This window comes from Bombina bombina, chromosome 2 (genome assembly GCF_027579735.1).
Source record: "Bombina bombina isolate aBomBom1 chromosome 2, aBomBom1.pri, whole genome shotgun sequence".
Lineage (NCBI taxonomy): Eukaryota > Metazoa > Chordata > Amphibia > Anura > Bombinatoridae > Bombina > Bombina bombina.
In genome coordinates, this window is record NC_069500.1 from 253,537,835 (window position 1) to 253,560,362 (window position 22,528).

A 22,528-nucleotide genomic window follows, 5' to 3' on the forward strand; every position below is an offset into this window, starting at 1 on the left:
TGTCATGGATCCATGATATTTTCTGCCGCATTATTTTATTGTTTTAATGTATACTTAAATTGTAAACATTGTTATCTATCTACTGTATTAAATATTGTTATTGTGTATTCACACTACTCTCACATTTTGTCCTGAGGGCCAAGTAATTTTCTTGTCCAGATCATCTGTGGTATACATTTTCCCCTCTGCCATCGTTTGATAGGCGCCTAGGGGATATCAATATAATTAACTCTGCTACCCCGGTGGCTACTAGGTGCCACCACCCTTAGGCTTAAAGGGGCTAAGTTGGCGCTGGTCCAAGCCCAAACCTCCAGCATTAAGATCACCCTTCACTGGAACTAAGGGGTCTAGCCGAAACCCTGGAAAACAGCCCCAGACCATTATTCATCCTCTAAACTTTACAGAAGGCACTATGCATTCCCGCAGGTAACGTTCTCCAAGCATACCCCACACTCAGATTCCTGTATCAGACTGCTAAATATTGAAATGTGATTCATCACTCTAGGGAAAATGTTTCCACTACTCCAGAGTCAAGTAACAGCGCGTTTTACACCACTCTAGCCTATGCCTGGTATAGCATATGTTGATGTGAGGCTTGTGTACACCTGCTCAGCCATGGAAACCATGAAGCTCCCAACACAGTGACAGTCACAGTCACAGAGTTGTGATGTTGCTTCTAGAGACAGTTTTGGAACTCTGTAGCTAGTGATGCAACAGATGATAGGCAATTATCTGGCCATATAGGGCTAGATTTATCAAAGGCTAGGCGAACTCTGTATGTGCTTCGCCTGTAACTGCACCCTAGCTCGCCTCCGGAGAAGCGGACATGTGCACCTAAATTTATCACAAAAATAGACGTAACTTTGTGCAGGCGAGCTGGGGCGTAATAATGATAAATTTCACCTGTCAGCAAAAGCATTTACTCCCTATTTATCACAGTACATCCCTATAAATATTTACACCGCCATGTTTTGATTTTTAAAAAAGTGTTTTTTAGGTAACTATTTAGCTTATATTTATATTATATAATGTTTCTGTGCTGTTTTTGCCATATGTTGATAATTTAAGATCACAAAAATAAATATATCAATATATCGACATATATATAAAACTGTTGGTACCCATATGCGCCTGTGGAAGCGCACATTTCTTTCTGTTTACTTATAAAATGTACGATCATGTGAAACTTTAGGCTCCACGCTGGTTTAACTTATAAAATATTCCAATGTTCTGTCTTTCTTCATGTGGTTTTAATGAAGGAAAAGCAAATCATATAAAATTAGATTTTTTATTAAACGTCTCATCAATATTCATGCATTGAAAAAAAAACTAGGAAGTCAGCATAACCCAGAACTAAAGGTGACATAATTTCCAAAAATATAAGTACCATAAGAAAACAACAAAAATGATTAATTTACTATTAAGCCAGATACCGCTTGTACACCTTTACAGATACTTAAATAACCGCTAATACACATACAAAATAGACGGTTGCTGTGGTTTCCTGTGTATGTAATCAAACGTAAACAGCTGATCTAAATAAAAACAGATCACAGCGTATTATCCAAGTAGAAACTTGACAATTATACAATGGTTATATATATATGTCAGTCATTCTGTTTCATGGAGTAGAGTTTTACTGTTCATATCACACGTTCAGTCTCCATATATCTCATAGGTTCTATGTTTCTCTATCAAAAAAGTTATGAGCCACAGGATATTTCCTTTTTCCTTCCTTCAGAGTTAGACAGATGGAAATCTTGTATTTTGCCAATTCCTTCCCTGAGGTCTTTAAAGCATGACCCATGTGGGCATTTAATGAAGTACACTACCATTTTAGTTGTATAATTAACTTTTTTTTTTTAAAGGGATAGGAAGGTCAACTATATTAAAGTTGCATGATTTGAATAGAGCATGTAATATTAAATGGACAGTTTAGGCCAAAATAAATTTTCATGATTTAGATAGAGCATGTAATTTTAAACAATTTTCCAATTTTACTTTTATCACCAATTTTGCTTTGTTCTCTTGGTATTCTTAGTTGAAAGCTTAAGCTAGGAGGTTCATATGCTAATTTCTTAGACCTTGAAGCCCACCTCTTTCAGATTGCATTTTAACAGTTTTTCACCACTAGAGGGTGTTAGTTCACGTATTTCATATAGATAACACTGCTTGTGCACGAGAAGTTATCTGGGAGCAGGCACTAATTGGCTAGACTGCAAGTCTGTCAAAAGAACTGAAGAGGGGCAGTTTGCAGAGGCTTAGATAGAAGATAATCACAGAGGTTAAAAGTATTTTATTATAAATGTGTTAGTTATGCAAAACTGGGAAATGGGTAATAAAGGGATTATCTAGCTTTTAAAACTATAAAAATTCTGGTGTAGACTGTCCCTTTAAGACCCTTTTAAATTCAAATCTATTGTAAAATGTCCTTTGTTCTCTTGGCAATATCCAACACTACTGGAAGCTAGCTGCTGATTGGTGACTGCACACATTTATACATGTGTCTCTAGTTATTGGCTTACCAATGCTCTGGAGCTGACTTTAACTATGTGTTTAACCCACCTGCAGTTATTTACAAGCAATAGTACAATATTAAAAGCTTTAACATTTTTTAGAGCATATTCTTTTTGTGTATTTTGTTTCCTTTTAATGCCTGTTTAAAAGGTGAGCCCTAAATTTAGAATATGTATACCCTGTGTTTGGTAAAACATGGCAAGTGAGTATCTTCATGTTAAAATGATCTGATGTGTATTAGCCCTAAATTTAGAATATGTATACCCTGTGTTTGGTAAAACATGGCCAGTGAGTATCTTCATGTTAAAATGATCTGATGTGTATTTGCAACATTGTTATTTTAAAATAAAATGATTAATCTGTGTTTTTTCTTACAGGGATTGTGGGGCTGGAATCTGCTTAGATAAATCTAACATTATGTATGCTTGGGGACGAAACGCACCACCAACCAAACTTCCTGAAGGCAAGTTGAGCTTTTTACTTAATTCAGTCCCAGAGTTTGTCTTATTTCCTTATAACTTTACTTTGTGGTCATAGTGTAAAGACTTATACTAGTTCTTCCCTAGCTGCAGAAGACAGTATTTTTTTTTTTAATTTAACCTAAAAATGTTCTCCAGTTTTGAAATGATCTATTTTACTTGCTTGAGTGTATTGAAATGTTTACAAGTAGCTTGTTTACCCTTTTTTCTGCATTTGAAATATCTGATTTAGCCTGTGGTATCCCCACCTATACTGAAAGTTTCTGGACTTAAAGGGCAAGTCAACCAAAAATTTATAAGAACGCATTTCTATTTCTCCAACATAGGTGTGTCCGGTCCACGGCGTCATCCTTACTTGTGGGATATTCTCTTCCCCAACAGGAAATGGCAAAGAGCCCAGCAAAGCTGGTCACATGATCCCTCCTAGGCTCCGCCTACCCCAGTCATTCTCTTTGCCGTTGTACAGGCAACATCTCCACGGAGATGGCTTAGAGTTTTTTAGTGTTTAACTGTAGTTTTTCATTATTCAATCAAGAGTTTGTTATTTTAAAATAGTGCTGGTACGTACTATTTACTCAGAAACAGAAAAGAGATGAAGAATTCTGTTTGTATGAGGAAAATGATTTTAGCAACCGTAACTAAAATCCATGGCTGTTCCACACAGGACTGTTGAGAGCAATTAACTTCAGTTGGGGGAACAGTTTGCAGTCTCTTGCTGCTTGAGGTATGACACATTCTAACAAGACGATGTAATGCTGGAAGCTGTCATTTTCCCTATGGGATCCGGTAAGCCATGTTTATTACGATTGTAAATAAGGGCTTCACAAGGGCTTATTTAAACTGTAGACTTTTTTTGGGCTAAATCGATTGATATTAACACTTATTTAGCCTTGAGGAATCATTTATTCTGGGTATTTTGATTTAATAATATCGGCAGGCACTGTTTTAGACACCTTATTCTTTAGGGGCTTTCCCAAAGCATAGGCAGAGTCTCATTTTCGCGCCGGTGTTGCGCACTTGTTTTTGAGAGGCATGGCATGCAGTCGCATGTGAGAGGAGCTCTGATACTTATAAAAGACTTCTGAAGGCGTCATTTGGTATCGTATTCCCCTTTGGGTTTGGTTGGGTCTCAGCAAAGCAGATACCAGGGACTGTAAAGGGGTTTAAAGCTTAAAACGGCTCCGGTTCCGTTATTTTAAGGGTTAAAGCTTCCAAAATTGGTGTGCAATATTTTCAAAGCTTTAAGACGCTGTGGTGAAAATTTGGTGAATTTTGAACAATTCCTTCATGTTTTTTCGCAATTGCAGTAATAAAGTGTGTTCAGTTTAAAATTTAAAGTGACAGTAACGGTTTTATTTTAAAACGTTTTTTGTACTTTCTGATCAAGTTTATGCCTGTTTAACATGTCTGAACTACCAGATAGACTGTGTTCTGAATGTGGGGAAGCCAGAATTCCTATTCATTTAAATAAATGTGATTTATGTGATAATTGTTCAGGGTCCGTTCGAACATCCGAATCTGGTTTCACTCCAGCTGACTGCTTGGAGATTGAACGCTTGATTTTATCGAAGCGAGGATTCTCAGATTCTGTGATCGATACTCTTGTTCAGGCCAGAAAGCCTGTGACTAGAAAGATTTACCACAAAATTTGGAAAAAATATATCTGTTGGTGTGAATCTAAAGGATTCCCTTGGGACAGGGTTAAGATTCCTAGGATTCTATCCTTCCTTCAAGAAGGATTGGAAAAAGGATTATCTGCAAGTTCCCTGAAGGGACAGATTTCTGCCTTGTCGGTATTACTTCACAAAAAGCTGGCAGCTGTGCCAGATGTTCAAGCCTTTGTTCAGGCTCTGGTTAGAATCAAGCCTGTTTACAAACCTTTGACTCCTCCTTGGAGTCTCAATTTAGTTCTTTCAGTTCTTCAGGGGGTTCCGTTTGAACCCTTACATTCCATTGATATTAAGTTATTATCTTGGAAAGTTTTGTTTTTGGTTGCGATTTCTTCTGCTAGAAGAGTCTCAGAATTATCTGCTCTGCAGTGTTCTCCTCCTTATCTGGTGTTCCATGCAGATGGGGTGGTTTTACGTACTAAACCTGGTTTTCTTCCAAAAGTTGTTTCTAACAAAAACATTAACCAGGAGATTATCGTACCTTCTCTGTGTCCAAAACCAGTTTCAAAGAAGGAACGTTTGTTGCACAATTTGGATGTTGTTCGCGCTCTAAAATTCTATTTAGATGCTACAAAGGATTTTAGACAAACATCTTCCTTGTTTGTTGTTTATTCAGGTAAAAGGAGAGGTCAAAAAGCAACTTCTACCTCTCTCTCTTTTTGGATTAAAAGCATCATCAGATTGGCTTACGAGACTGCCGGACGGCAGCCTCCCGAAAGAATCACAGCTCATTCCACTAGGGCTGTGGCTTCCACATGGGCCTTCAAGAACGAGGCTTCTGTTGATCAGATATGTAGGGCAGCGACTTGGTCTTCACTGCACACTTTTACCAAATTTTACAAGTTTGATACTTTTGCTTCTTCTGAGGCTATTTTTGGGAGAAAGGTTTTGCAAGCCGTGGTGCCTTCCATTTAGGTGACCTGATTTGCTCCCTCCCTTCATCCGTGTCCTAAAGCTTTGGTATTGGTTCCCACAAGTAAGGATGACGCCGTGGACCGGACACACCTATGTTGGAGAAAACAGAATTTATGTTTACCTGATAAATTTCTTTCTCCAACGGTGTGTCCGGTCCACGGCCCGCCCTGGTTTTTTTAATCAGGTCTGATATTTTATTTTCTTTAACTACAGTCACCACGGTACCATATGGTTTCTCCTATGCAAATATTCCTCCTTAACGTCGGTCGAATGACTGGGGTAGGCGGAGCCTAGGAGGGATCATGTGACCAGCTTTGCTGGGCTCTTTGCCATTTCCTGTTGGGGAAGAGAATATCCCACAAGTAAGGATGACGCCGTGGACCGGACACACCGTTGGAGAAAGAAATTTATCAGGTAAACATAAATTCTGTTTTTGTTATAATAGCATATTAAGTTAAACTGTAGCCCATTTGTGCTGCAAATACAGTTTTTTTGTAAAAAGACTTCTCTTCCTGCCGTTTTGAAATGGCCGCCTGTCCCCCTCCTTTCCCTGATGTCATCCTTAGAGGAACGTCTGCATAATTTTTTAAATGCTCAACTTTACATTCACTTTAACTTAATATGCTATTATAACAAAATTGAAATAAGTTCTTATAAATTTTGGGTTGACTTGCCCTTTAAGTCTAGGCTATTGACAGGCTATGTAAACACAGCCAGCAGAAGAAATTACACTCGGGGGGCGGGGGTTGGGAATGTTAGAAGAGATAACTAATATAATTATAAATTTGCCATAGTTCTAAGTATTGGGCTTTGGTTTACAAACAGACTCAAGTTAAAGAAGCAAGTGTGTGTACACAAAGTGATAATATAGTGAGATCTCATTTTAACTGCAAGGTCTACCCATTTCAATAGACTATAGTTTCCAAGCACAAAACCAGCCAATACATATTCACAAATAAACCCGAAAATGCAATTTCTCACACATTTTATACTCTGCAGCTGAAGTCATTGGAAATACAATAAAGGAAAATCAATTTTACTGTATACTGCCCCTTTAATTTTATTAAAACCAATTTATGTTTCCAAATAAAAAATGTGCTTTGTCACATGTGATATGAAACCGATTCTTCTCATGAGATATTCCCTTAAGTCTAAATTAGTTGCAGATGAAAGAGCATGTGTAAATCAAGAGTTTAAGAGCTTCTGAGATTTTGTTGGGAAAGGGAAAAAAAAAGTATCCAGTGAAACTTGCCTTCCCAATTTCCTTCTTTATTCTATAGATTACATTAATTTATGATGGCTGGCTGCCTCACTCTGCAGGTAATCAGCTCTGTAGGATAGCGTATTAATTGTAACGTTTCTTGTGGTTTTTTTCTTTTTCATTTTTCGTAAAAGTAGAAAGGAGGTAACTATTTTTAATATTCTATTCTTAAAATGTGGTTCTATCCCTGGGATCCTTTTTATACAATTGCTTTGGATGACCTTTCTCCAAGGGTCTTGTTTAATTTCTTATTGAAAGTGATTTAAAGAATATAATTGCAGATAATGATTTAGGAGTATTGGATTTCTCCAACATTGGTGTGTCCGGTCCACGGCGTCATCCATTACTTGTGGGATATTCTCCTCCCCTACAGGGAAAGGCAAGGAGAGCGCACAGCAGAGCTGTCCATATAGCTCCCCCTCTAGCTCCGCCCCCCAGTCATTCTCCTTGCCGCTCTGAACAAGTAGCATCTCCTCGGGGATGGTGAGGAGTTTGTGGTGTTAGTTGTAGTTTTTTATATCTTCTATCAAGAGTTTGTTATTTTAAAATAGTGCTGGCTTGTACTATTTACTCTACAACAGAAAAGTGATGAAGATTTCTGTTAAGAGGAATATGATTTTAGCACAAGTAACTAGAATCCATTGCTGTTACCACGCAGGACTGTTGAAACAAGAGAACTTCAGTTGGGGGTAACAGTTTGCAGACTCATCTGCTTCAGGTATGACTAGTCTCCTTCTAACAACACAGGCTAATGCTAGATGACAGTCATTTTTCCCCTCAGGGAAAATGGTAAGCCATTTTTCTTTCACCTCAGCAAAAAAGATAACAGGCTTCCCCTTTTTGATTTTTATGCTGGTAGACACTGTTAGGGGCAAAATCGATTGGTTTTTATTACAATATCATGGCATTTGAACTGTTTTATAAGCTCATATTCACTTGGGAACGTTTTTTATTGATCTGGCATGTTTTAGACACCTAAATCTAGTCAGGAAGGCCCCTTCACTCTAGTGTGCTGAGGGAGGAAGCCTCATTTTGGTGCTTCAGCTGTGCAGTTGATTTCAAGGCAGTGCATGCAATTTTCATGTGAGAGGGTCCTGTGACTCAGAAAGTGACTGCAGAAGGCTTATTTCTGTGGATGATTGACCCCTAAGGAAGGTAAAATGCTGCAGCAATACTGTAGCAGGGATTGTAGTGTATAAAAACGGTTAAATCCAACAATTAGCTCTGGTTTGCTTGTTTTAAGAGCTAGAGTCTCCATATTTGCTGTGCAATACTTTCTAAGCATTAAGACACTGGGGTCCAAATTTCATAAAAATCGGATATTGCCTTCATAGTTTTTTGAACATTCAGAAATAAAGTGTGTAATGTTATTATTTAAAGAGACAGTAATGTTTTTGTTTAAAATCGTTTTTATTGCATTGTTTGCCTGCCTAAATCTGTTTAACATGTCTATGCCATCAGATAACCTATGTTCTGTGTGTGTAGAGACAAATGTGTTCCCCCTTTGAGTGTTTGTGATAATTGTGCCATAGCGTCCAAACAAAATAAGGACAGCTCTGTTACATTTCATAATGTTGCCCAAGATAATTTATCTAATGAAGGTAGTGAGGATAATTCTACATCCTCTCCTTCTGTGTCTACACCAGCTTTGCCCGCGCAGGCGACACCTAGCGCGCCAGTGCTTATTTCTATGCAACAATTAACAGCAGTAGTGGATAATTCTATAGCAAATCTTTTATCCAAACTGCCAGCATTTCAGAGAAAGCGTGATTGTTCAGTTTTAAATACAGATAAAAAAAGGATGAACAATCAGACGCTGACGATGCCTTATCTATTTTACCCTCACATCAATCGGAATTGGCTGTGAGGGAAGGTCTGTCTGAGGGTGAAATTTCAGACTCAGGAAAAATTTCTCAACAGGCAGAACCTGATATAGTAGCATTTAAATTTAAGCTAGAACATCTCCGCGCTTTGCTTAAGGAGGTATTAGCTACTCTGGATGACTGTGATTCTGTAGTAGTACCAGAGAAGTTGTGCAAATTGGACAAATTTTTAGAGGTCCCAGTGCACGAAGACGCTTTCCAATACCCAAGAGGGTAGCGAGCATAGTGGATAAGGAGTGGGAGAAGCCAGGTGTACGCTTTGCCCCACCTCCTATATTTAAGAAAATGTTTCCCATAGTAGACCCTAGAAGGGACACATGGCAGACGGTCCCGAAGGTTGAGGGAGCTGTTTCAACACTAGCGAAGCGCACAACTATTCCTATAGAGGACAGCTGCGCTTTCAAAGATCCTATGGATAAAAATTGGAAGGATTGCTTAAAAAAGATTTTTGTTCAACAAGGGTTCATCCTTCAACCAGCTACGTGTGTTATTACTGTCACTTCAGCGGCGTCCTTTTGGTTCGAGGAACTAGAAAGGTCGCTCCAGAAAGAGACTTCCTATGAAGAAGTCATGGACAGAATTCACGCATTAAAGTTAGCTAATTCCTTTATATTGGATGCCGCTTTTCAAATAACGAAATTGGCAGCGAAAAACTCAGGTTTTGCTATAGTAGCGCGGAGGGCGCTTTGGCTAAAATCCTGGTCGGCAGATGTGTCGTCCAAGACTAAGTTACTTAATATTCCTTTCAAGGGTAAGACCCTTTTTGGGCCGGAATTGAAGGAAATTATTTCAGACATCACTGGGGGTAAGGGCCATGCCCTCCCACAGCATAGGCCTTTTAAGGCTAAGAACAAGTCTAATTTTCGTTCCTTTCACAATTTCAGGAACGGACCGGCTAATAACTCCACTGCCGCTAGACAAGAAGGTAACGCGGCCCAGCCCAAACCCGCTTGGAAGCCCATGCAAGGCTGGAACAAGGGTAAACAGACCAAGAAACCTGCTGCTGCTACCAAGACAGCATGAAGGGGTAGCCCCCGATCCGGGACCGGATCTGGTAGGGGGCAGACTATCTCTCTTCGCTCAGGCTTGGGCAAGAGATGTTCCGGATCCCTGGGTACTAGAAATAGTCTCCAAGGGATACCTGCTAGAGTTCAAGGGACTTCCTCCAAAGGGAAGATTCCACCTGTCTCACTTATCTTCAGACCAGATAAAGAAACAGGCATTCTTACATTGTGTAAGAGACCTATCAAAGATGGGAGTGATAAACCCAGTCCCCACCGGGGAACAAGGTCTAGGTTTTTACTCAAACCTGTTTGTGGTTCCCAAAAAAGAGGGAACTTTCAGGCCAATCCTGGATTTAAAGATATTAAACAATTTCCTCAGAGTTCCATCCTTCACGTGGCTCTTCCATTCGGTTTAGCCACCGCTCCCAGAATTTTCTCAAAGGTGCTAGGGTCCCTTCTAGCGGTCCTAAGGCCGAGGGGCATCGCTGTAGCACCTTATCTAGACGACATCCTAATCCAAGCGTCATTTCTTTCCAAAGCGAGGGCCCACACAGACATTGTGTTGGCTTTTCTCAGATCTCACGGGTGGAAGGTGAACATAGAAAAGAGTTCACTGTCACCGTCCACAAGGGTTCCGTTTCTGGGAACAATAATAGATTCTATGGAAATGAAGATCTTCCTGACAGAAGTCAGAAAGTTAAAGCTTCTAAACGCTTGTCAAGTTCTTCATTCTATTCCTCAACCCTCCATAGCTCGGTGCATGGAAGTAATAGGACTAATGGTCGCAGCAATGGACGTGGTTCCTTTTGCTCGAATTCATCTAAGACCATTACAGCTGTGCATGCTCAATCAGTGGAATGGGGACTATACAGACTTGTCTCCCCAAATTCAAGTAGACCAGGTAACCAGGGACTCACTTCTCTGGTGGTTGACCCAGGATCACCTGTCTCAGGGAATGAGTTTCCGCAGACCGGAGTGGGTCATTGTCACGACCGACGCCAGCCTCTTGGGGTGGGGCGCGGTCTGGGACTCCCTGAAAGCTCAGGGCCTATGGTCTCGGGAAGAGTCGCTTCTCCCGATAAACATTTTGGAACTAAGAGCAATATTCAATGCGCTCCTGGCTTGACCTCAGCTAGCGAAAGCCAGGTTCATAAGATTTCAGTCGGACAACATAACGACTGTTGCGTACATCAATCATCAGGGGGGAACAAAGAGTTCCCTAGCGATGAAGGAAGTAACCAAGATCATCCAATGGGCAGAGAATCACTCCTGCCATCTATCTGCTATTCACATCCCAGGAGTAGACAACTGGGAGGCGGACTATTTGAGTCGTCAGACTTTCCATCCGGGGGAGTGGGAACTCCACCCGGAGGTCTTTGCTCAGTTAACCCAATTATGGGGCATTCCAGACATGGATCTAATGGCGTCCCGTCAGAACGTCAAGATTCCTTGTTACGGGTCCAGATCCAGGGATCCCAAGGCGATTCTAGTGGATGCATTAGTGGCGCCTTGGTCGTTCAACCTAGCGTATGTGTTACCACCGTTTCCTCTCCTTCCCAGGCTCATAGCCAGGATCAAACAGGAAAAGGCCTCAGTGATTCTGATAGCTCCTGCGTGGCCACGCAGGACTTGGTATGCAGACCTGGTGAATATGTCATCGGCTCCACCATGGAAGCTACCTTTGAGACAGGATCTTCTAGTACAAGGTCCATTCGAACATCCAAATCTAGTTTCTCTGCAGCTGACTGCTTGGAAATTGAACGCTTGATTTTATCCAAACGTGGGTTTTCGAATTCTGTGACAGATACTCTGGTCCAAGCCAGAAAACCTGTGACTAGAAAGATTTACCATAAAATATGACGTAAATATTTCTGTTGGCGTGAATCCAAGGGATTCTCCTGGAGTAAAATAAAAATTCCAAGGATTCTCTCCTTTCTCCAAGAAGGTTTGGATAAAGGGTTGTCCGCTAGTTCTCTAAAGGGACAGATTTCTGCTTTATCTGTCTTGTTACACAAACGACTGGCAGCTGTGCCAGATGTACAAGCTTTTGTTCAGGCTTTGGTTAGAATCAAGCCTGTTTACAGAACCATGACTCCTCCTTGGAGTCTAAATTTAGTTCTTTCAGTTCTTCGAGGGGTTCCGTTTGAACCTTTACATTCCATAAATATTAAGTTATTATCTTGGAAAGTACTGTTTTTGGGTGCTATTTCTTCTGCTAGAAGAGTTTCTGAATTATCTGCTTTGCAGTGTAATCCACCCTATCTGGTTTTCCATTCAGATAAGGTTGTTTTGCGTACTAAGCCTGGTTTTCTTCCAAAAGTTGTTTCCAACAAGAATATTAACCAGGAAATAGTTGTTCCTTCTCTGTGTCCGAAACCAGTTTCAAAGAAGGAACGTTTATTACACAATTTAGATGTTGTTCGTGCTTTAAAGTTCTATTTAGAAGCAACAAAAGGTTTTAGACAAACCTCATCCTTGTTTGTCGTTTACTCTGGTAAGAGGAGAGATCAAAAAGCTTCTGCTACCTCTCTCTTTCTGGCTAAAAAGCATTATCCGATTGGCCTATGAGACTGCCGGACGACAGCCTCCTGACCGAATCACAGCTCACTCTACTAGGGCTGTGGCTTCCACATGGGCCTACAAGAACGAGGCTTCTGTTGATCAGATATGTAAGGCAGCGACTTGGTATTCTCTGCACACTTTTGCCAAATTCTACAAATTTGATACTTATGCTTCTTCGGAGGCTATTTTTGGGAGAAAGGTTTTGCAAGCCGTGGTGCCTTCCATTTAGGTAACCTGATTTGCTCCCTCCCTTCATCCGTGTCCTAAAGCTTTGGTATTGGTTCCCACAAGTAATGGATGACGCCGTGGACCGGACACACCAATGTTGGAGAAAACAGAATTTATGCTTACCTGATAAATTACTTTCTCCAACGGTGTGTCCGGTCCATGGCCCGCCCTGGTTTTCCTAATCAGATTGAAATTTTTTTTTGTCTTTATACACTACAGTCACCACGGCACCCTATAGTTTCTCCTTTTTCTCCTAACCGTCGGTCGAATGACTGGGGGGCGGAGCTAGAGGGGGAGCTATATGGACAGCTCTGCTGTGCGCTCTCCTTGCCTTTCCCTGTAGGGGAGGAGAATATCCCACAAGTAATGGATGACGCCGTGGACCGGACACACCGTTGGAGAAAGTAATTTATCAGGTAAGCATAAATTCTGTTTTTCTTTCATGCTTTTTAATAGTAAATAGGAGAATGCTAATTACATACATAAACAGCTTAAATTAAATACAGTTTTTGATAACGTAATAATAACTGGAGATGTTTTAGGAAGAACATTAAGGGATATAAAATGTGAAAATACATTTTATATGCATAGTATTGCGTCTATTCCTTGTCTCCCTCTAGTCATAGGTTGAAATCTGCCTTTCTCTACATTTCAGTGCCGATGTGGTTGCATATGTGCAGAAACTCTTTCAGATACCTACAGTTTAACCTAGGTTCCAAAATGGCAGCTCCCATGATTAGAGGAAGGTGCATTATTATTAGTAGTAGTAGTATTAATATTATAATTTTTATTATGAGTTATTTGTAGAGCACCAACCGATTCCGTAGGATTATAGACATGGGTTTAATATGCAAGGTGACAATTATGGAAGACAAAGGGATAGAGGGCTATGACAAGAGTTGTACTTTGGTAAATCAACTCTCATGATGGTGATCTACAAACATCTGTGCTCGTAGGCCTACATGCTAAGGGGATGACAAAGGGAGGAGAGGAATTGCGATAAGAAATGCATCCCTGAACAGTAGAGTCTTTAAAGAGTGCTTGAAAGTTTGAGCTTGTAGAGCGAGGCAGAGTTCCACAAGATAGGGGCCAGTCTGAAGTAGTCTTGTAGACGGATGTGAGATGATAACAAGAGAGAAGGAAAGAAGGAGGTCATGAGCAGAGCGAAGGTGATGAGAGAGTTTCTGGACATTAGGTCAGAGATATATGGGGCAGCAATGTTATTGAGGGCTTTGAATGTCAGAGTTGGGATTTTGTGTATTATTCTGGAGGTTAGAGGAAGCTAGTGAAGGGACTGTTAGAGATGCAGGAAACGTGTTTAGTGTCCCTTTAGATTGACTAAAGACTATTTTAATGTGTAGTCTGTTTAAAATGAATAGGTTTTTATTTCTCTTGTTAAGTGTATCCAGTCCACGGATCATCCATTACTTATGGGATATTCTCCTTCCCAACAGGAAGTTGCAAGAGGATCACCCACAGCAGAGCTGCTATATAGCTCCTCCCCTAACTGTCATATCCAGTCATTCTCTTGCAAGCCTCAACCAAGATGGAGGTCGTAAGAGGAGTGTGGTGTTTATTCTTCAATCAAAAGTTTGTTATTTTTAAATGATGCCGGAGTGTACTGTTTATCTCAGGCAGTATTTAGAAGAAGAATCTGCCTGCGTTTTCTATGATCTTAGCAGAAGTAACTAAGATCCATGGCTGTTCTCACATATTCTGAGAAGTGTGGTAACTTCAGAGAGGGAATGGCGTGCAGGTTTTCCTGCAATAAGGTATGTGCAGTTAATATTTTTCTAGGGATGGAATTTGCTAGAAAATGCTGCTGATACCGAACTAATGTAAGTAAAGCCTTAAATGCAGTGATAGCTACTGGTATCAGGCTTATTAATAGAGAGGCATACTCTTTTATAAAAATGTAAAATAAAACGTTTGCTGGCATGTTTAATCGTTTTTATATGTATTTGGTGATAAAACTTATTGGGGCCTAGTTTTTTCCACATGGCTGGCTTGAATTTTGCCTAGTAACAGTTTCCTTAGGCTTTCCACTGTTGCAATATGAGTGGGAAGGGCCTATTTTAGTGCTTTTCTGTGCAGCTAAAAATACTGACAGAGACATTCAGTTTCCCTCTGCATGATCCAGGACATCTCTGGAGGGCTCAAAAGGCTTTAAAGTCGTTTTTGAGGGGGGTAAAAAGCCACAGTAGAGCTGTGGCAGTTGTTGTGACTGTTTGAAAAAAAAAACAAAAAAAAAAACGTTTTTGTCTTTTATTATCCTGTTTTTGTTATTAAGGGGTTAATCATCCATTTGCAAGTGGGTGTAATGCTCTGCTAACTTGTTACATACACTGTAAAAATTTTGTTAGTGTAACTGCCTTTTTTCACTGTTATTTCAAATTTTGACAAAATTTGTGTTTCTTAAAGGTGCAGTAACGTTTTTTATATTGCTTGTAAACTTGTTTAAAGTGTTTTCCAAGCTTGCTAGTCTGTTTAAACATGTCTGACACAGAGGAAACTACTTGTTCATTATGTTTGAAAGCGATGGTGGAGCCCCATAGGAGAATGTGTACTAAATGTATTGATTTCACCTTAAACAGTAAAGATCAGTCTTTAACTATGAAAGAAATATCACCAGAAGATTCTGACGAGGGGGAAGTTATGCCGACTAACTCTCCCCACGTGTCAGACCCTTCGCCTCCCGCTCAGGGGATGCATGCTAATATGGCGCCTATTACATCAGGGACGCCCATAGCGATTACCTTGCAGGACATGGCTGCAATCATGAATAATACCCTGTCAGAGGTATTATCCAGGTTGCCTGAATTAAGAGGCAAGCGGGATTGCTCTGGGGTTAGGAGAAATGCTCAGATGCTGTAAGGGCCATGTCTGATACTGCGTACCAATATGCAGATCATGAGGATGGAGAGCTTCAGTCTGTGGGTGACATCTCTGATTCGGGGAAACCTGATTCAGAGATTTCTAATTTTAAATTTAAGCTTGAGAACCTCCGTGTGTTGCTTGGGGAGGTATTAGCTGCTCTGAATGACTGTAACACAGTTGCAGTACCAGAGAAATTGTGTAGGCTGGATAAATACTATGCGGTACCGGTGTGTACTGATGTTTTTCCTATACCTAAAAGGCTTACAGAAATTATTAGCAAGGAGTGGGATAGACCGGGGGTGCCTTTTTCCCCACCTCCTATATTTAGAAAAATGTTTCCTATAGACGCCACTACACGGGACTTATGGCAGACGGTCCCTAAGGTGGAGGGAGCAGTTTCTACTTTAGCAAAGCGTACTACTATCCCGGTTGAGGACAGTTGTGCTTTTTCAGATCCAATGGATAAAAAATTGGAGGGTTACCTTAAGAAAATGTTTATTCAACAAGGTTTTATTTTACAGCCCCTTGCATGCATTGCTCATGTCACGGCCGCGGCGGCATTCTGGTTTGAGGCCCTGGAAGAGGCCATCCATACAGCTCCATTGACTGAAATTATTGACAAGCTTAGAACACTTAAGCTAGCTAACTCATTTGTTTCTGATGCCATTGTTCATTTGACTAAACTAACGGCTAAGAATTCCGGATTCGCCATCCAAGCGCGTAGGGCGCTATGGCTTAAATCCTGGTCAGCTGACGTGACTTTGAAGTCTAAATTACTCAACATTCCTTTCAAGGGGCAGACCTTATTCTGGCCTGGTTTGAAGGAAATTATTGCTGACATTACTGGAGGTAAGGGTCACACCCTTCCTCAGGACAGGGCCAAAGCAAAGGCCAAACAGTCTAATTTTCGTGCCTTTCGAAATTTCAAGGCAGGTGCAGCATCAACTTCCTCCGCTTCAAAACAAGAGGGAACTTTTGCTCAATCTAAGCAGGCCTGGAAACATAAACAGTCCTGGAAAAAAGGCATGCAGGCCAGAAAGCCTGCTGCTGCCTCTAAGACAGCATGAAGGAACGGCCCCCTATCCGGCGACGGATCTAGTAGGGGGCAGACTTCCTCTCTTCGCCCAGGCGTGGGCAAGAGATGTTCAGGATCCCTGAGCGTTGGAGATCATATCTCAGGGATATCTTCTGGACTTCAAAGCTTCCCCTCCACAAGGGAGATTTCATCTTTCAAGGCTATCTGCAAATCAGATAAAGAAAGAGGTATTCCTACGCTGTGTGCAAGACCTAGTTATGGGAGTGATCCATCCAGTTCCGCAGACGGAACAAGGACAGGGTTTTTATTCGAATCTGTTTGTGGTTCCCAAAAAAGAGGGAACCTTCAGACCAATTTTGGATCTAAAGATCTTAAACAAATTCCTCAGAGTTCCATCTTTCAAAATGGAAACTATTCGGACTATCCTACCCATGATCCAAGAAGGTCAGTACATGACCACAGTGGACTTCAAGGATGCCTACCTTCACATACCGATTCACAAAGATCATCATCGGTTTCTAAGGTTTGCCTTTCTAGACAGGCATTACCAATTTGTAGCTCTTCCCTTCGGGTTGGCTACAGCCCCGAGAATCTTTACAAAGGTTCTGGGCTCACTTCTGGCGGTTCTAAGACCGCGAGGCATAGCGGTGGCTCTGTATCTAGACGACATCCTGATACAGGCGTCAAGCTTTCAAGTTGCCAAGTCTCATACAGAGATAGTTCTGGCATTTCTGAGGTTGCACGGGTGGAAAGTGAACGAGAAAAAGAGTTCTCTATCCCCACTCACAGAGTCTCCTTCTTAGGGACTCTTATAGATTCTGTAGAAATTAAAATTTACCTGACTGAGTCCAGGTTATCAAAACTTCTAAATGTTTGCCGCGTTCTTCACTCCATTCCGCGCCCTTCGGTAGCTCAGTGTATGGAGGTAATCGGCTTAATGGTAGCGGCAATGGACATAGTGCCATTTGCGCGCCTTCATCTCAGAACGCTTCAATTATGCATGCGGAGTCAGTGGAATGGGGATTACACAGATTTGTCCCCTCTGCTAAATCTGGATCAAGAGACCAGAGATTCTCTTCTCTGGTGGTTGTCTTGGGTACACCTGTCCAAGGGTATGACCTTTCGCAGGCCAGATTGGACAATTGTAACTACAGATGCCAGCCTTCTAGGTTGGGGTGCAGTCTGGAATTCCCTGAAGGCACAGGGATCGTGGACTCAGGAGGAGAAACTCCTTCCAATAAATATTCTGGAGTTAAGAGCGATATTCAATGCTCTTCTGGTTTGGCCTCAGTTAGCAACACTGAGGTTCATCAGATTTCAGTCGGACAACATCACGACTGTGGCTTACATCAACCATCAAGGGGGAACCAGGAGTTCCCTAGCGATGTTAGAAGTCTCAAAGATAATTCGCTGGGCAGAGTACCACTCTTGCCACCTGTCAGCAATCCATATCCCAGGCGTGGAGAACTGGGAGGCGGATTTTCTAAGTCGTCAGACTTTCCATCCGGGGGAGTGGGAACTCCATCCGGAGGTGTTTGCTCAGTTGATTCATCGTTGGGGCAAACCAGAGTTGGATCTCATGGCGTCTCGCCAGAACGCCAAGCTTCCTTGTTACGGATCCAGGTCCAGGGACCCAGAAGCGACGCTGATAGATGCTCTAGCAGCGCCTTGGTTCTTCAACCTGGCTTATGTGTTTCCACCGTTTCCTCTGCTCCCTCGACTGATTGCCAAAATCAAACAGGAGAGAGCATCGGTGATTCTGCAGATACGCAGGACTTGGTATGCAGACCTAGTGGACATGTCATCCTTTCCACCATGGACTCTGCCTCTAAGACAGGACCTTCTGATACAAGGTCCTTTCAATCATCCAAATCTAATTTCTCTGAGACTGACTGCATGGAGATTGAACGCTTGATTCTATCAAAGCGTGGCTTCTCCGAGTAAGTCATTGATACTTTAATACAGGCACGAAAGCCTGTTACCAGGAAAATCTACCACAAGATATGGAGTAAATATCTTTTTTGGTGTGAATCCAAGAATTACTCATAGAGTAAGGTTAGGATTCCTAGAATATTGTCTTTTCTCCAAGAGGGCTTGGACAAAGGATTATCAACTAGTTCCTTAAAGGGACAGATTTCTGCTCTGTCTATTTTGCACAAGCGTCTGGCAGAGGTTCCAGACGTCCAGGCATTTTGCCAGGCTTTGGTTAGAATTAAGCCTGTGTTTAAACCTGTTGCTCCCCCGTGGAGCTTAAACTTGGTTCTTAAAGTTCTTCAAGGAGTTCAGTTTGAACCCCTTCATTCCATTGATATTAAACTTTTATCTTGGAAAGTTCTGTTTTTGATGGCTATTTCCTCGGCTCGGAGAGTCTCTGAGCTATCTGCCTTACAATGTGATTCTCCTTATCTGATTTTTCATGCAGACAAGGTAGTCCTGCGTACCAAACCTGGGTTTTTACCTAAGGTGGTTTCTAACAAGAATATAAATCAAGAGATTGTTGTTCCATCATTGTGTCCTAATCTTTCTTCAAAGAAGGAACGTCTTTTACATAATCTGGACGTAGTCCGTGCCTTGAAGTTTTACTTACAAGCTACTAAAGATTTTCGTCAAACATCTACCCTGTTTGTCGTTTACTCTGGACAGAGGAGAGGTCAAAAAGCTTCGGCAACCTCTTTCCTTTTGGCTTCGGAGCATAATACACCTAGCCTATGAGACTGCTGGACAGCAGCCCCCTGAAAGGATTACAGCTCATTCCACTAGAGCTGTGGCTTCCACCTGGGCCTTTAAAAATGAGGCCTCTGTTGAACAGATTTGCAAGGCCGCGACTTGGTCTTCGCTTCACACTTTTTCCAAATTTTACAAATTTGATACTTTTGCTTCTTCGGAGGCTGTTTTTGGGAGAGAGGTTCTTCAGGCAGTGGTTCCTTCCGCTTAATCCTGCCTTGTCCCTCCCATCATCCGTGTACTTTAGCTTTGGTATTGGTATCCCATAAGTAATGGATGATCTGTGGACTGGATACACTTAACAAGAGAAAACATAATTTATGCTTACCTGATAAATTTTTCTCTTGTAGTGTATCCAGTCCACGGCCCGCCCTGTCTTTTAAGGCAGGTCTAAAGTTTAATTAAACTACAGTGACCACTGCACCCTACGGTTTCTCCTTTCTCTGTTTGTTTTCGGTCGAATGACTGGATATGACAGTTAGGGGAGGAGCTATATAGCAGCTCTGCTGTGGGTGATCCTCTTGCAACTTCCTGTTGGGAAGGAGAATATACCATAAGTAATGGATGATCCGTGGACTGGATACACTACAAGAGAAATAAATTTATCAGGTAAGCATAAATTATGTTTTTTTTATTTTTTTATATATTAGGTGACAGTTGGAGGAACAAGTCTGAGAAACTAGATTTGATAATGTAGCTGTAGAACCTTTTAAATTTTTTTTTTTCTTTATAACGCTAACAACTTTTTTCACTTTTATTTTTATAGGTGTTGGATTTAAAGTTGGAGGGAAGTCCGGCAGTAAATATTTTGTACTCCAAGTCCATTACGGTGATGTTAAGGCTTTTGCAGGTTTGTAAAGTAGTGAAAGTTAATTGTAATAACATATTACAAATATTAAAACAAATGTAACATATCTGTAATATCTGTGCGCACGACTGTCTGTGTAGCAAGTGATAAAATCCACAGCTAAGATAGGACCCACATTTTTAGTAAAAAGATTCATGTTTTAAGATCTAGAATCACCTATCTATTACGAAAAACTTTTTTTCTGAGAACACGTTTGATGTGTTGGTTTTGTTTTTGTGCTACATTCTTTTCATGTCAGTTTACAATAATGGCTCTATCCTATTTACCTATATGCCTATGGTTGTTTGTTGAATCACATAGCAGAATGATATAAGGATTTATAAATAGATATTCCTATATATATCTGTATATATCCCTATATATATAATCATGTATAGATATATATGGTACCAAATAAGCATCAGATATACTGTATGTATAAGTATGTATTTATGAATAAATAGAACATATTCTTCTATGTGAAGAACATTGGAATGTGAAATATTCATATTTGTATGTCAGGCTAGCACACTTGAGAATATGTGCTATGTTGGGTAATGTTAAAATCATTGTGCCTTTGTTAACTGCCAATAGTTTTGACTTTTTAATCTGCTGTATAAAAAATAAGTCTTTAACCAAGCGACGGATGACTTGAATATTATTAACGTTTTGTTTAAGGGATGTCAATATTCACTTGAACTTTGTAATTGGAAATGTTTTAGTAATTTATAATGCAAGCAGGAAAAAAAACTGAGATCAATATTTCTGCAGTTAATACAATGCATTCAATTATTTTAAAGACTGGTTTTACGTTTTTCTGTGTAGTGTTAGAAAGTCAATTTAGTATTTTTAAATAGTGTGAAGGTCAATAGTTGAAAGTTGCACAGTGCTAAATTACAAAAGAATTAACTTACTAGATTAAATGCTAATATTCTTGCATTAATAGTAGGCTATCCTATGTGGACAGTGTGTCATAGGTCTGAAATAATATTGTACGCTCAAGTCTTTTATATTATAGTGTACAAACTTTAAAAATAAATTAAAGAGACTTGCCAAATATGACTTTGGGATATGATATTGCAAACTGTTCTTTACTACTAGAGTGACAGTAAGATTTACTTTATTTCAAGCATAGTATCTATAGGCTGTTCCCAAGAATTATTAAAGTACCCTTGGATATCAATCTATTGGCAGTTATATTCCAAAGTCATTCATTTTGATATCACCCAAGGCAGAACATACAAGGATGTGAGATGTCATCGCAGAAAATGCAGCATGTCTGCAGAAAGAACAGGACACATGCAGGAACTGTTAGCACTTGAACTTTGTAGTACTGCTCCACATTAAACAGTTCTCTTCAAACAGAGCTGTGCTCTGGCTGCACTGTGTACATTTTCCTTAACACCGTGCATCCAGGGCAAAGTGCTGTTTGAAGTGAGCAGTCAAATATGCAGTAGCGCTGCAAAGCAGCAGCGCATTGCTTGTTAACATGCTCTCAGAGATTTTTTCTCTTAGCCTTTCCCAGTCTGCAAAGCCGTTTATTCTGAATGTAAGAGCACTGCATCTTTCTCTTGTAAAGGTGTATCCAGTCCACGGGTTCATCCATTACTTGTGGGATATTCTCCTTCCCAACAGGAATCTGCAAGAGGACATCCACAGCAGAGCTGTCTATATAGCTCCTCCCCTAACTGCCACCCCCAGTCATTCTCTTGCAGCTCTCGACAAGAAAGAAAGTATCGAGAGAGATGTGGTGACTTAGTGTAGTTTTTACCTTCAATTAAAAGTTTGTTATTTTTAAACGGTACCGGCGTTGTACTGTTTTTACTCTCATGCAGAAATTGGAAGAAGACTTCTGCCTGGAGGTTTGATGATCTTAGCGGTTTGTAACTAAGGTCCATTGCTGTTCTCACACATAACGGAAAAGTATGGAAAGAAAACTTCAGTTGGGGGGACGGTCTGCAGATTGCCTGCTTTGAGGTATGTTCAGTATATTTCTCCAACATAGGTGTGTCCGGTCCACGGCGTCATCCTTACTTGTGGGATATTCTCTTCCCCAACAGGAAATGGCAAAGAGCCCAGCAAAGCTGGTCACATGATCCCTCCTAGGCTCCGCCTACCCCAGTCATTCTCTTTGCCGTTGTACAGGCAACATCTCCACGGAGATGGCTTAGAGTTTTTTAGTGTTTAACTGTAGTTTTTATTATTCAATCAAGAGTTTGTTATTTTAAAATAGTGCTGGTATGTACTATTTACTCTGAAACAGAAAAGAGATGAAGATTTCTGTTTGTAAGAGGAAAATGATTTTAGCAACCGTTACTAAAATCGATGGCTGTTCCACACAGGACTGTTGAGAGGAATTAACTTCAGTTGGGGGAACAGTGAGCAGACTTTTGCTGCTTGAGGTATGACACATTCTAACAAGACGATGTAATGCTGGAAGCTGTCATTTTCCCTATGGGATCCGGTAAGCCATTTTTATTACAGAGTAAATAAGGGCTTCACAAGGGCTTGTTAAGACTGTAGAC

At 40.7% G+C, this 22,528-nt stretch overlaps 1 protein-coding gene across 4 annotated transcripts in view; it reads left to right on the plus strand.

Moving 5' to 3' along the window:
• The window catches only part of PAM (peptidylglycine alpha-amidating monooxygenase), a 405,645-nt gene that overhangs the window by 148,904 nt on the left and 234,213 nt on the right, over positions 1-22,528 (plus strand). For all 4 annotated transcript variants that reach the window (XM_053701521.1, XM_053701518.1, XM_053701520.1 and 1 more), the window contains exons 6-7: positions 2,895-2,980; positions 19,923-20,006. In XM_053701521.1, the coding sequence (XP_053557496.1) occupies positions 2,895-2,980; positions 19,923-20,006 (170 nt within the window). The remainder of the gene's footprint in view (positions 1-2,894; positions 2,981-19,922; positions 20,007-22,528) is intronic.